This window comes from Mirounga leonina, unplaced genomic scaffold, assembly GCF_011800145.1.
Source record: "Mirounga leonina isolate KUSES-001 unplaced genomic scaffold, KU_Mleo_1.0 Mir_82, whole genome shotgun sequence".
Classification (NCBI taxonomy): Eukaryota; Metazoa; Chordata; class Mammalia; order Carnivora; family Phocidae; genus Mirounga; species Mirounga leonina.
In genome coordinates, this window is record NW_023270825.1 from 29,885,154 (window position 1) to 29,900,960 (window position 15,807).

At 36.5% G+C, this 15,807-nt stretch overlaps 1 protein-coding gene across 6 annotated transcripts in view; it reads right to left on the bottom strand.

Annotated features, from left to right (window-relative positions):
• Positions 1-15,807, bottom strand: part of PCNX1 (pecanex 1) — a 238,294-nt gene that overhangs the window by 180,288 nt on the left and 42,199 nt on the right. For 5 of the 6 annotated variants that reach the window (XR_004677042.1, XM_034992840.1, XM_034992837.1 and 2 more), the window contains exons 3-5: positions 10,497-10,602; positions 6,431-6,476; positions 5,525-5,614 (exon numbers count right to left, since the gene is read on the bottom strand). Coding sequence is in view for 5 of the 6 variants with exons in the window: in XM_034992840.1 (XP_034848731.1) it covers positions 5,525-5,614; positions 6,431-6,476; positions 10,497-10,602 (242 nt within the window). In the remaining variant the exon portion in view is untranslated. Of the gene's footprint in view, positions 1-5,524; positions 5,615-6,430; positions 6,477-10,496; positions 10,603-14,053; positions 14,161-15,807 lie in introns of all 6 variants that reach the window. The other variant, XM_034992841.1, reaches the window with a different exon arrangement.

Sequence of the window (15,807 nt, forward strand, 5' to 3'; positions counted from 1 at the left end):
AAACAGCTGCCACTGTACTTGGGTTCTTAGATCTCTAAATACCAAAATTTAAAAGTTAGCACTATATTTACTCTTTTGTAATATTAAATTATATAAATATTAAATTTAACAGTTATTTACAAAAACTCTATTATCTATAATAAGCAATTAGAAAGTGTGATATTCACATTTCAAAGTTATGAATTTTATAGAAAAAAGACTTAACTGAACAAGTAACTGAAAATCACTAATTCTAATATACAAGACGTTTTTAAAAATGCTAATAATCAAAACCAATTCCCTTCTAAGACATCAATAAACCAGAAATGTAAGTTTTTCATTTAAAAAGACACAGCCAAACTTACTTTAATACATGTACTTTTTTCAATGTTGCTAACTATACCATAAAAAAATAAAATCTTATCAGGAGAACCTTAGGGGGTTTTAGGAAATTTTCAAGTAAATATGCTTGCTTAGACATCTTTCTTACTGGTAGCAATAGAGTCAAAGATAGGCTCAAATCAACACAAAGAGATACTATTTTTCATAAGTAAACTTTTTTTCAATGACTGCTACTAGTGGCATTTAGGATAAGAAAGCCATGCTCACATGCTGCTCATCCTGGTGCAAAGTGGTGTAACCAGCAATCTAGCAATATGGCCAAAAGCCTTCCAAAAATATACTCACCCATGATCAGTAATCTATTTCTAGAAGTTGCTGCCAAAGGGTAAAATCCGGTATGTATATAAGGTTTTAGCAAAAAAATGCTCATTTCAGGTTATTATAAAACTCAAAACATAAAAAGTATGAAAATGTCCAATAAAAAAAGGTTGAATAAATTAGATTGTCTATTAAAACATCACACAGGCACTAAAAATGTTTTCAAAGATTACATATATTAATATGAGAAAAAATACTTAAGTGAAAATGATGGTACTATATAAAAATACAGTTCCAATCTGTAAGAGTTAAAAAGAATATTAAGAGTGTATTTGCAGGGATGCCTGGGTGTCTCAGTTGGTTAAGCGGCTGCCTTCGGCTCAGGTCACAATCCCAGGGTCCTGGGATCAAGTCCCACATTGAGCTCCCTGCTCAGTGGGAAGTCTGCTTCTCTCTCTCTCCCTCTGCCTGCAGCTCCCCCTGCTTGTGCTCTCTCTCACTACCTCTCTCTCTCTGTCAAATAAATAAATAAAATCTTATAAAAAAGGAAGAGTGAATATTACAGTATATGAATTATATCACAATGCAAGAATAATTTTAAAAAGTGATGTACCAAAAAACATTAAGTTATTTCAGTGCCAAAAGTGTGAATTATTTTCTTCATATTAACTATTTTTTCTAAAATTAACACATGTTACTTCATAAACAAAAACCACATTTCCTCCTCTCTTCTGGATCATCTCCATCAATTATAAAAAACAAGCTGTTCTCTTATGCATTCTTATAAAATCCCAAACTCTCCTTTATCCTCCCTTCCCCTGCTGGCTTTCACCTTGCATCTCTGATCCTCTTTACACAAATTCACCAAGAACAGTCTGTATTCCCTCTTTTCAGCTCTCCTTCTCTAATTCTCTCCTATATGTATTGTGATCTCCCTCAAGAATATGCTTATCAAGGTCACCAACAACCTCTGCGCTGCTAATCCCGTGGCAAGTCTCAGTCTCCTATCACCTGGCCTATGAGCAATGTTTGACAAAGCTGAGCACTGCACTCTCCTTGAGAAATTGGGATACAACACTCTAAGTCTTCCTGCACCCCATCAGTTGTTCCTACTCAGTCTCCTGCACCTATTAAACTGGAGTGGCTCAAAGCTCAATCCTGGGAACTTCTCCATTTTCCATCTACACGCCCTCATTTCCATCTCTCATACAGTATTCTGGTCCCATGATAACTAAAATTCAGGAATCCTTGTAACTAGCTTCCTCCATCTCCTTGCCAGCCCCCACACTCATATGGGAATGGGCTAAAGAACCGATCTTGGGTAGGGAAAACATGACTGCGGCTGGAGAGGGCAACTGTAGATAATCCCTTCTTAAAAGTGAAAAAGAGCCCACATCCCCACATCCTCAGGTCACTCTCAATCATGCTGAATCACGTTGATAAAATGAGTCCAACTAATCACTAACTGCCAACCAACTAAATGTTGCTGTCCTGTAAACCCAAACTAGCTAGAGAACCCGATGAGCCCCAACTGATAATTAAGCCAGAATGAACATTTGCCACTAGGTGGTGCCAAATCATAGCCACGACCAACAAATTTGGATCAGGGCAGCCAGGACATCTGAACTCCAGGCTAGGCTAACCATGCAGGCTTGCCCAGTTAGTTTAGGAACTTCATGATAACCCAACCCACAGTTGACATGACTATATTTTTCTGGTATTTATACACTGAAAACTCCTAAATTTAAAACCTCAGCCCAGACTTCTTACCTGAAATCCAGACCTGCCTAATTATCCACTAATTATTGCCACTTAGAGACCTAACAGCATCTCATACTGAACTCCCTATCTTACCTTCATCCATGCTCTTCCGGCTCCTAAATCTGCTCCTTCTCAGTCTTCCTTCCCATCCTCCCCATCACTTACCTCAAAAACCTTTCAGTCATCCATGAGTACTATTTCTCTCACATAATATATCCAAATCCATCAACATCAACATCGCCTCTCATTAATATCTTCTACACGCACAGTCAGACTACTTGTCAATGCCCTGATCTTGTTCTGGATTACTGCAATCATCTGCAAACTGAGCTTCCTGCTTCAGCCTTTGTTCCTTTTAATCTCAAAAGAGGAGCCACAGTGGTTCTGTAAAACTGTAATTGAGATCCTGACACTCTTTTCTGCTCAAAACCCTTTAGCAGTTCCTCACCTCACTAGGAATTAAAACCACAATCTTTAGTTTTTTTAAAAAGATTCTATTTTTTGAGAGAGAGCGCACGTGCGTGAGAGAGAGCGAGCAAAAGGGGGGGTGAGAGGGAGAGGAGGGGTGGACAGAGGGAGAAGGAGAAGCAGTCTCCCATGACCTCAGGATCATGACCTGAGCCAAAGGCAGACGCCCAACCAACTGAGCCACCCAGGCACCCAAAACCACAATCTTTAAAATGGCTTACAAGACTACGATTTGTCCCCTCACTTCCTTCACATCAACCACACTGTTTCTCAAACCTGACGGGCATGCTGTTACTTTAAGACTTTTGCCAGTGCTGTTAGAGAGCCCCTTCCCCCCGAATATCCTGATAGCCCACTCCTTCCCCTCCTTCAGGTCTTTGCTTTCAGCAAGGCTTTCTTCCCCTGTCCACTCCATTTAAACCTTAAATCCCCCCAGCCCCCACCATTCCCTATCACCTGTCCCTACTACTGCATATTTATTTGATTTATACTAGTATGATTCCATACAAGTAGTATGGAAGCCACAGAAAGGTAGAATTTTTTGTCTGTCTGTTCACTAATTTATTTTCAGTACTTAGAATGGTGCTCAGAGCACATAATGAGTACTACATAATATCTGTTAAATGTTAGCTATGTGTGTTATTTGTTAAATGTTATATTAAAATGATAGAAGTTACAAAACTATCTAAAAGTGGTGCCTGGGTGGCTCAATTGTTAAGCATCTGCCTTCGGCTCAGGTCATGATCCCAGGGTCCTGGGATCGAGCCCCACATCAGGCTCCCTGCTCGGCGGGAAGCCTGCTTCTCCCTCTCCCACTCCCCACTGCTTGTGTTCCCTCTCTCACCGTGTCTCTCTCTGTCAAATAAATAAATAAATAAATAAATAAATAAATAAATAAATAAATAAATAAAATATTTAGAAGTGGTGTAACTGCATAGCAATTAAAAGCATGATTCAAAACTAGATTTCAATTACAGAACTGCCACTTTGTAGCTATGTGACTTTGGGCAAGGTTCTTATAACTTCTAAGCCACGATATGTTCATCTATAATGTGAGAATCGTATTATTAACCTCGAATGCTTACAGCGAAGATTAACTGTGTGAATGCTTATAAAATGCTTAAAAGAAGACCTGAACCAGCGGTTGACAGACTAAGACCCATGGAGCCAAACTGGCCCCCTGCCTGCTTTTGAGTAAGATTTTAGTGTAACACAACCATGCTCACTCATTAACGTGCTGTTTATGGCACCTGTACTCTACAGTGGCAGTTGAATAGTTGCAACAGAGACCATACGGCCTACAAAGCTATCTGACCATTTATAGAAAAAGTCTGCTGACCCCTAGCCTAAATAATAGTGTGTGCTCAGTGAGTGTTGGACATCACTATCTATGTCAATAGGTATCTGTAGGGGAGGTTTGTGTGCATATAATTCCCAACCCGACAGACTACAAAATTCTTGCTTATGCATGGTACTTTCCAGATATAAAATAAAGAAACAGGACCTTAAATGCAGTGGCACTAGCCCCTCTAAGATCATTACCTAATTTTTGAGACATTCTAATGATACATATCATGAAAAAGATACTGTAATTCTCAAACTGATCAATTCACCTTAACCTTTTATAAGAAAATAGTTTCTATAATATACAGTATGTTTGGAAGTTTTTTAAGGGGGTATATTGGCAGGGGTAGTCCACAAAAGCAAATAAATGATGCGGTACTGCAATTCCAAAAAGCAGTTATAGCACGATAAACTTATATTCCAAGTACCAGGAACAAAACATGCTTGTAAGAATTGACCTAGGTAAAATACTGAACAGGAAAATGTCATAATTTAGAAACCTATTTGTAACTTCATAAATAAATTTCCTGTACTTAATTATGAAACTTATCAGTCTGCCTGCCTTCCAAAAACCACATATAGGCTAATAAAAACAACAGGTTAGAAATAGGGAAACAGGTTTCTGTCTCACTGATTATGTAAATTGGGATAATCTCTATTTGAAAACGGGATAACATATCCATCCTTTCATGTTTGAAAATTAAAAATGAAACATAAAAATGTGGCATTCTTAAAAAAAAAAAACAACCAACTCCATTAAATCCAAAACACTCATTTATAATAGAATTGAAAAAGGAGGGGAAAGAAAAGACATTTAAAGCCCAAATTTCTATTAAAAATCTGCTATAGGAGGCACCGTGTTGGAAGCAGACATAGTTTCTCTGTAAGTTCAAGAGCAAGTTAGTTCTCTACTAAAACATACTGTTGGGTAAGATATGGAGCAATTGACATTGAGAGGTCACACTGGATGGAAAGTTAACAGTCTTACATACCAAGTTACTAAACTAGGCAAGATGCTCTGACCCACTACGGATTAGCAGATTATCTCCCATCTCATACTCACTCCAGGGCACAGGCTCACAAAATTTTTCTCTCCATGTCTACTTAGCAGACCATGTGTAATTGAATTCCAGAAAGCTAAAAGTACTTATAACACTGTTTTACTATTATCCTAGTTAATAATTTTATTTTAATGTTTCTTAAAAATATATTAATTTATTATAAACTTCTGCCAAAATATGAGCAGCATATTCTACAAACTCACCCTGGTCACCAGAATATACAACGTCAGTGTGAAGTACAATGTTCTTACCTTGTTCTTCACTTCCTTCCTTACAAAGACTAGAGCTCTGGCCCAGACTTAAACTGATATCATCAGAAGTCTTAGCAGTGTCTGTATCTCCTACAAAGTTAAGAGAAACATGTGAACACATTATATTAAAAGTAAAGGCTGTACAGTGTGGCATAACAAGAAAGGCTATCAACTACACTAATTTACTATATACTATACTAGTATACGATGTCTACTAGAGCAGTTTTTATATACCACGGGTTACAACAATGGATGATGCACTGAACTAATAGGAAGCATCATGGACAATGAGACCACATCTTTATTCTCACAGCACTATAAACCAAATTACAGAAAGCTTCATACTGTTAACTAATAAAACTTTCTTTAAAAAATAAGCACTTTTTAAAAAGAAATGGAAATTATGTAATAACAACTTGAAACAATATAAATTTCCTTCCCAGGGAAAATTATAAAAATTCCCCTAAAAAAGTATAGGGTAAAAAAACTTATCTTGAATAGATGCATGTAAAAGGCACATATAAGACATACAAAAAACACTTTCCTTCTTTTTTTACTGTCTTATTTGCACCCAATTTAAAGGTTTCACATTAAATTACTCAGTTTTCCACAAACCTCACCAATCCCATGAAAAGTATTTTCCTTCAAGGCAAGGAAGTTTCTTATATATCAAAACTTACAATTCATGCAATGTAATGCAAATGTTCAAATGTGTTTGTGAGATTTGGATGGTGAAAGGAGAACCCAATTTAAATCAAGTAACCTTTAACATAAGATACATAACTGGATCTACAAAATAATTTCAAGAATGATTTCTCACTACGTGTGAATATATAGTACTCAGTTATCTTTATTACATCAAAAATGAAAGGGAAAGTCATAGGCAACTTCCAACTTAATGTCTACCTTTAATAGTTGCTGCTGTCCCAAGACGAGAGGAACCAGATCCAATCTGAAAACACGACATGAAGTAAAACTAATTAAATGCTATGTCATGATCAATATGGACTACCAAGATCATCAAGCAAAACGATATTATCAAAACATGCTATCAGTCACTTGTATTAAAAGATACCCACTGGGCATGTTGTATGAGAGCCACAGAACCTTTTTGCTGCGGAACATTCTGCATGTACAATGCAGACGCGGCTAGGGCACGGAATCCCTCTGCATGCTCGGGACTGACGGAGCCCGCAGGATGCCTCCAACATCAAGCAATCCGTGTCATACAATTACTATCATTTTTTATATTGTGTCATGACATGTTCATATTATAAATAAAAGCAAAACTGGGTGTTAAGTCTATCTGAAACAAATTCAGACTTATCAGGGCATATAAAAGGAAGGTTTGGGACCACACATTAATATATGCTACAAAGAGCAACCTAAATCTTACTGTCAAACTGTTAGTATATCAATATGTACTTTCCTGAGTTCTAGACAAAAAGTAAGTACTTCTTTGTAAAATGCTATAACTTATTTAAAAACAATAAAAAACTAAGGGATCCACGTAAAATGACTGCTTAGCACTAACTATAAACAGAAAACTAAAACCTATCGAGCTTTTAATGCTTATATTCCAGATGATGTAACATTCCCTAAAATCTTAGCCATCATTCATTATACCACCATAAAAATCATATAAACAAATACCACAAATTCCACAAACACATTAAGGAAATCAAACATAACAATATGAGAGTTACTAAATCCACAAGTCTTAGTAACTTTCTAATACCTGTTTTCAAGATATTTAAGAAGAACACAGTCAAGCAAATTTAATATTTTAGAATAAAATTAAGAATATTCATATAATACTTTGTGTTTTACCAAATCTTTCCTTTTTTTTTTTTAAGATTTCATCTTTTGGGGTGCCTGGGTGGCTCAGTTGGTTGGGTGTCTGCCTTTGGCTCAGGCCATGATTTCAGAGTCCTGGGATGGAGCCCCACATCAGGCTCTCTTCTCTGCTCAGCGAGGAGCCTGCTTCTCCCTCTCCCTCTGTCTACTGCTCTGCCTACTTGTGCTCTCTGTCAAATAAATAAATAAAATCTTAAAAAGTCATTTTTTTTTAAGTAATGTCTACATCCAACTGGGGCTCAAACTTCCAACCCCGAGATCAAGAGTTACACATATTCTCCTGACTGAGCCAGCCAGGCAGCCCCCAATCTTTCCTCTCATTGATTCAACTGATAGGAGTACATGATAAAATTTGCTCAAAATATTAAGTTAATATTGAGTCTGAAGGGGCATGAGGAACTTTCTCAATCTCGATGGCAATTAAGGGGTGTATACATATGTAAAAACCCACTGTGCTGTACACTTAAGAAGTGTATACTATGTTGTATAATAGTTATATGTCAGTGAAAAAGTGAGTAAAAATAAGCACATACAAACAGGTTAGAACTGCTACCTTTTGATGTGGCAAAAAAAAAAAAATTAGTTTTGCAACACTTTTGAACAATTTATTAAGCCTGATGCTCCTGATTTTTCCTAATTTCTGCTTTCAATTAGCCATAAAAGGCATTGCAACTAGACAGAAAAAGGTCAACAAGCATTTTACTGCAAAATAAAATCCAAAATCCAAGTAGCATAGTAACTTCCAGTATTTGCTCATTTTTATACAAGAGTTAATATTTTAAGGAAAACCAAATTAGGTATGCTGTGTATTTATGTGCAGATGAGCTTTAATGACACTCAGAATGGGAGTCCCTCCCTGAAACAAGTAGGGCAAGTTCCAAAAGACACGATGCCATGGTAGAGTTACGGAAGATGGCTGGCCACTGCTGCACCCTTTCAACTGTCCTACTGGAAAAAAGGAAAAAAAAAAAAGTTTGGCTCTCCAAAAGATTGTGGGAAAAACATAGGCTTAACTCCTTTGGTAATCTGACATTGCCAACATATGTCAGTATGGACAAAGGCCAGGGTTAATTAAGCATACAAAACATGCAGCCATATTTAAAGACTAAGTCATTTCATTTCATAGAGAGACTGAGAAAGCAAGACCAACCAAAAGAGAATCAAGGATAGTAAAACTGGTATTGTAAAAATTGAAACTTAAAAGGTATGGACCTAATTAAAATGTCACAGTCCTTTGCAGTAATGCTTCTTTTTTATTTTACTAATTTTTGAGAGAGAGAGAGAACGCACACAAGCATGGGAGAGGGGCAGAGGAAAAGGGACAGAGAGAATCCTGAGCTCAGGGCTCGTTCTCACAACCCTGAGATCATGACCTGAGCTGAAACCAAGAGTCTGACACTTAACCAACTGAGCCACCCAGGCGTCCCATTGTTGTTGTTCTTGTTTTTTAATTCTAACATTTCCCATCTGCTTGTTATAGAAAGAAGACAAATTTAAGGACATATTTGTTCTACACCACACTTAATCACAACTAAAACTGCAACCAAAAATTCATGCACTTGAAGTTTAAATCATGAAACACAATTCAAACAGAGGCAAATCTTCTATCAAAATATATTAGGAACAAGACCCTATTCAAGATTTTGATTCACAGAATATGGTGTTTTCCCTAATACCGTTCCGAAATAGTATAGGGCTAAACAATGTGGAACAGTAATACTGTGGGACAGTAAGGATAACCAGGTCTGCTACTTAATCATTTGTTAAATAAAGAGCCAGGTCTGATTCTACCTCTAAAGTTCTATTATCTGTATAGATAAAGATAATTAGCACCCATTCACTGAAAGTCACCTCTGCACTAGGCAGTCTATTAGACCACAGAGGAAAGAGGAAAACCTGCTCCTTAGAGGATTACACACTGCCACATAGGATCACACACCAAAAACAAAGTGCTAAATAAATTCATACATAAGTGCTCCATCCGCGAGAGAAAGAGGCAATACCACAAGGTCTCTGAGACTCTTCAGAAACAGGGATGGTTATGACAAAAGTTAGAATTAGGCCAGGGGAAAAAAAAAAAAAAAGGAAGTCTCTGGAGCAGAAAGGAGGAAGAGTGATTCCAACCCACAAGCAGTGTAGAACAGTAGAAAGACTGCAGTGAAAATCAAGAAGTGAGGGCTAGACCCTGATAAAAACCAGCTTTTTCCTCTTCTATATAATGAAAAGACTGACAGAGAACCCACCACAACCCGTAGTTATCTAAAGTTTGACTATGACAAGACCTCTAAGTTTCTCGCTAGGTTTACTTTCTTATGCTTCTACAGCATTACTCCAGCTACCAGACTCATCGACTGAGAAGGGAAGCAGGCGTCAGTGGGACTTTGATTCGGGTGGGAGATGTTCAACGAGAGACAGAAATGTAGCCGTGAAGGCCCAGCTGGGGTTGGACAGAACGAAAGTACAGCAGGTGTCAGCCAAGTTTTGAGAGCAGACTTTCAGAGTTATTATTTTAAGTTAAAAGTTACAGAACAGAAAGACAGTAAAATTGGCAAAAGCAGATCTGTATTCTACATCTAGCTCTACCACTAACACCTTGAACAGCACCAATTTTGAGAAAGTTTTAAGTATAATTAACATACGTTTTATTAGTTTCAGGTGTACAACACATTGCTTCAACAATTCTATACATTACTCGATGCCTACCATGATAAGTGTAGATTTTGAAGAAATTACATCTTTTTTTTTTTTTTTTTTTTTTGCCATGTTTAAGCTAGGAATAACCCCCAACATCTATCCCCCTCAGATACCAAAAACGTGAAAGTTAGTAAGACAGTGCAAGCAAGGACCTAATTTTCCTAAGGGCATTCACCACAACTGTCATGATCAAAACTACCCTAGGCATGAGCACGATGTGCGTGCTCAGCAAAAATGTACTTAATTAATGTGAAAATTCAGTTAAAAATAAGAATACTAAAGAACGATATTATTAATAAACAATCAAAAACTTATTAATCAGCACGATAAACCCAAACACCAACTGATTATTACAGACAGAATTACTTGAGACCACCATCAGGAGAAGGGAAAAAGACATAATAAAATCACAGGTTCCTACCTGGTTGCTTGGATCTAGGCCAGCATAAGAATTTCTTGAACTGCAACCAACTGGGGGTGTGGCCTCTCGAATGAACTCAGACATTTCAATCCCTCCACCAGGATCACTGCAGGGAAAAAATGAGAAAAAGAGAGTGATTGTCACTATTCTGCCACCAATGGTTTTTTATTATTTTTTAAGTTATTATACCTTTTCCTATAAAACTAAAAGGTTCTATTTCTAACAGAACAAACAGCAATTAAAAAAAAGATCATTCTTCATTTGTAAGTCTTATAATCTGAACTATTTTATAACCACTTCATTACTTGAAAATATTTAAAACTCTCTCCCAGTCTATACCCAATCGGACATTAGAAACTAGCCTTAGTTACAATTATAGATGCTAAATACAGCGCATATTTTATGACATGTGCTAGCAAAGACATGATTTGCCTTTTGCTTCCCAACAGCAAGGAGAAATTGGCCGTGGCAAACACAGAAAGTAATCAGATCTTATACGGCCACTCTCCAGGAGCACAGTCTGACTGAGCTACGAGGAACATGCAAGAGAACAGTCCACTTTGTCAAGCTAACTCTATCTGTATTTTTTATGTTAAGAGCATTTAACTGGGATACTAACTTGTTTTACAGAAGTAGAAAGCTAAGATTTTAGATTTGTATTGAATTAGAAGTCTTAAGTTTAAAAAATAAAATGATGTAGTAAAACAGGTATTAGAAAGACAAGAGAGAAGTACTAAGTTCAAAGAACTGAAGACGTCTACAGAGAGTACTTAAAGATAAGAGGACCTAAAATTAGGGAAAAAGATCACACCAAATTTCAAAAAACTTAGAAAGTTTTATAATAAGGTTCCTCAGGAACATAACTTTTAGAATAACTCAGGCCTAAAAGTTACCATAATCCTATTTTTTACCCAAAGATTTTTACTCATTCTACCTGGTACATACAGAATAAGTACCTGATAAAGTTACTGTTACCAAGGATAAAAGTTCTAGTATACATGCTAGAATTATAGCAGATAAACTACCCTGCTATCCAGCATCTACTTCAATCATCTGGTTAACAACACCACCAAAAAGCAACCCAAAATTCTTTTGTTGAGCCACCTCATCCCAAACTCTCATATGGTTTTGGGTAATGTTGACCATACACTCAGGTCTAGGGGTAAAGCACTACTGACCAAAGCCAATCAGCATGTTCCTTTGTTTTGGTCCTAGAACAAGCACAAGACCTAACTCAGGCTAATATGAATCAGGCCAGGAGCGTTCTACTATTAAGAGAGGTTATTTCTCTGTATCTGCTAGTCTTAATGCTGAGAAGATTTAAGGCCTGGCACTGCTGCAGCCATTTTACAACCGTAAGGGGGGACGCTGTCTAAGAAGTCAACTGAAAAGAAAGGAGGCCAGCCTGGTAAAGGGAAGCCAGATCATGAAATGACTGACACTGCACCTTGCCAATCTGAAGACATCCCTCACACAGACTTTTCAGTAGTGTGTGCCATAAATTCCCATAAGCCTATTTCAATGAGGTATTCTGACAGCTGCAAGCAAAAAATACAAGCAAAATAGAATTTGCTTACAAGTATACCTTCCATTTAATAAGTATTTATCACTACAGCTGTTTGAATTCTAGTGATGTTTTAGTACCAATGGTTTCATGTGTCTGTTTACCTAATGGGTTCCTAACTCTAGGCCATTGACTGCGGTTAGCTAACTCACATTTATTAAAGAAAATCAGCTTTCTAACTTGTTATCCATTTATACAAATAAAATATACTGGAACTCAGTTACAAATCTGATAGCAATTCAGCATGCAAATGTCCATGTGTGAGAAAAGTGAAACATGTTCAAGTTTGTCAGCTGTTTGGTGTTAACTCATACAGGATACACAGGCCAGAATGAGAAATCTTTTTCTAATTTGGTAAAATCATAAGTGTGTACGTAGAGAGAGCTATCATCACACTGAATGAGTGGTGAGTACTAACCAGCAACATCACTGTTCTCTCCACTGCTCTCCAGAATGCATTCTCTAAGTCAGGTTCCACGGAAATCAGAAGATGGAGAGCAAGGTAAAGATTAAGGAGTAAAATATTCAACCCCAGAGAAAGGATAGAGAGCCCTCACCTTTCCTAGTTTATATACATCAACTCTATTGGTATATAATTCACATATCATCCAATTTATCCATTTAAACTTTGCAAGTCAACAGTTTTTAATACATTCCATAAAGTCATGCAACCATCACCACGTTAATTTTAGAACATTTTTATCACCTCAATAACAAACCCCTTCAGCTATAACCCCCCTACCCTTCCCATCCTCCCCCAGCCTTAAGTAGCCAGAAATCTGTTTTCTGTTTTATAGATTTGCCTATTTTGCATGTTTCATATAAATGGAATCATAATATGTGTGGTCTTTGTGACTGGCTTCTTTCACTTAGCCTAAGGTTTTCAAGGTTAATCCATGCTGTAGCAACTATCACTACTTCATATTTTTTATGGCCAAATAATACTGCATTGTATGGACAGAACACATTTTGTCTATTCATTCATCAGTTGATGGACAATATTGCCTACTTATAGACATCACTTCTGATAGCAAATACAAATGATTACAATCTGAAGGTAAAGTTATTATAAATAACAAATATTTACTAAGTACTTAATACATTCCAGTAATAGGGGCATGTGCTTTATTTGCATTTTCTCACAAAATATCCTCCTAAAATCTAAGATATAAATACTATTATCCTCATTTTACAGATGAAAAACCTGAAAACCAAAAGGTGTAAAAATCTAAGGTCTCAGAGGAGTGAACAACATAAACTGAGTCATTGGTATATGGAGTTCAGGTGGGAAGGGAGGATACAAATAATATTTACATAGTATGCTACAATCTGTTATATCTGTTTTCTCCTTCCCACACACCTGAATGTAGGTACGTATAGCCAATGAGAACTGAGACAAGATTTGAACACCTTGCCTGTACAGCTCTAAAGTCTACTCTAAAACACCAATACTTGTCTTTCAAAAAAAATAAGCATTAAAGTTTTCTTTCCATTTCAAAACCAAAAATAAGCAGCATTGTCTAAAAACAGGGTTTCCTAACCTCAGCACTATTGACATTTGGGCCATTTCATTCCTGATTGTGGGGGACCATCTTGTGCATTGTAGGATGGTTAGCATTCTCCCTGACCTCTACCCGCTAAATGCCAGCAGCACTCCCCTCTGGTTGTGATAAACAAAAATGTCTCCAAATATTGCCAGATGTCTCTTTGTGGGGAAAATCACCCCCAACTGAGAAACAATGATTCAGAACCAGTGCCCAATGGCCAACACTGAGTGGGAAGGAGGTATTAAAGGGAGCAAAAAGGGATGAATGAAAAAATGGATAGCTCCTTTTGTAACAAAATAATCCTCTAGCAAAACTACAATACCTCTCTTTCTACAAATTCAGAAGTAGGTGTCCTAAATATAGCTAAACACACAAAATGGCTGAGTAAGAGTTTTCTTTATTAGCAAGACTTGCAGATTTTTGGCAATGGCAATTTCAGCACATACCTGGAAAGTATAGTAGTTTACAATTCTCACAGAAGCAAAGTGGTCTACTGCAGTAAGCAATACACCAAATTCAGGGAATCTCTACCTTTATGCCTTAATTTCCCCATCTGTTAAAAAAAAAAAATACCAGGTACACGGAGAGGCAGAAAAGCAGAAGGGGTCTAATCTGAATTATAAAGGAGACTTCACAAACTAATTTGTTGGTTATTAGTATCATTAACTGCTCACACTTTAATCAGAAACTTCACAGTACTAAATTTACAAATCTAATCTAGATCACAATGATGTTCATAAAAGTATGAATAGGTAAAAACAAAGTTCTTAAATCTTCAAAAAATTTAGCCTAAAATTTGCCCACATATAGTTTAAATGGGTCCTTAATTTACAGTAGTTCAAGCATTACCGCCATTTAAAACAGAAAATATGGTCTCCAAAGTATTTGTATTCAAATCCTAAAATCCAATGTGCTAATTTCCTCTCCCGAAACATTAGAAAGGTAATACAAATATTAATGACTTTCACTCTTTCTCTAAGATAAAGACTTAAAAGGATTTTTGAACTGCGGTACCAGAGCCAATGACAACCATAAGGCTCAAGTAGTCCTCCTGCATTCATTCACTCATGCAACAAACTGACAACTGTACTGTACCAAGCACAGTGATAGGCTCTGGAAATGAAAGTATTTTCCTGTTCATTTCTTCTCCTCAGAACGGAATGTGAGTCCCAAGTGGGAGGGTGGGGGAAAACAGATATCAAGAACAAAAATCTACAACAAAGATCTCATTTAACGGTGAAATTTCAAAACACTTTAAGATTAGAAAAAGACAAGGATATAAGCCAATACCACTTTACTTTAACCACGTGCTAGAAATCATAGCCCATGACAGTTAAACAAGTATAGGACTAGAAAGGAAGAAATAAAACTGTCATCATTTATAGAAAATCAAGAAATACCTATAAAGTTTCAACATTAATAGGGGAGTTTAGTGAGGCTGCTGGGTAAAAACTAAACTGTTATATTTAAAGGGGGAAAAAAAACCAGAAGAGGTAATTGTAAAACATTTCTGTAATAAAAAAGCTATAAAATAATTTGGCAAATTTAACAAAAGCTATGCAAGTCTTTTAATGAAGAAATGATAAATCCTTACTGGAAGATATTAAAGAAGGCTAAATAAATGTAGAGATCAATATTGTAAAGATATTAATTCTCAGCAGAGGAATCTACATATTCAATGTAATTTCAATAAAAATCCTAAGTTCTTGTAGACTTTGTCCAACAGGCTCTAAATTTTATATCAAAGAACAAAGAGCCAAGAATAATAGTCACTCCTGAAAAAAAAAGTAGGACGTCTGTCCCACCGGACATCAAAAGTCATGTTATGAAACTACAGTAACTGGGACAGTGTGGTAACGGCACAGACGAGATCAACAGAACAGAAGAGAGAGCCCAGAAACACACCCACCATATATGGAAATTGAACTTATGACAGAGTGAGTACTACAGATCACCAAGGAAAAGACAGTCTCTTCAACAAATACTGATTAAGAAACAAGAGTCCAATCCCTGCCTGACACTACAAATTAAAGTCGGAACTGTAATGCAAAAACAAAAGAAATATGAAACTTAAAGGAAGATATAAGAGAATATATTTCTGATCTTTGTTTAGGAAATAAGTGCTTAAACAAGACACAAAAAATGCTAATTACAAAAATTGGCAAATCTTAAATTTAAGAATGTATGCTAATCATAAAAC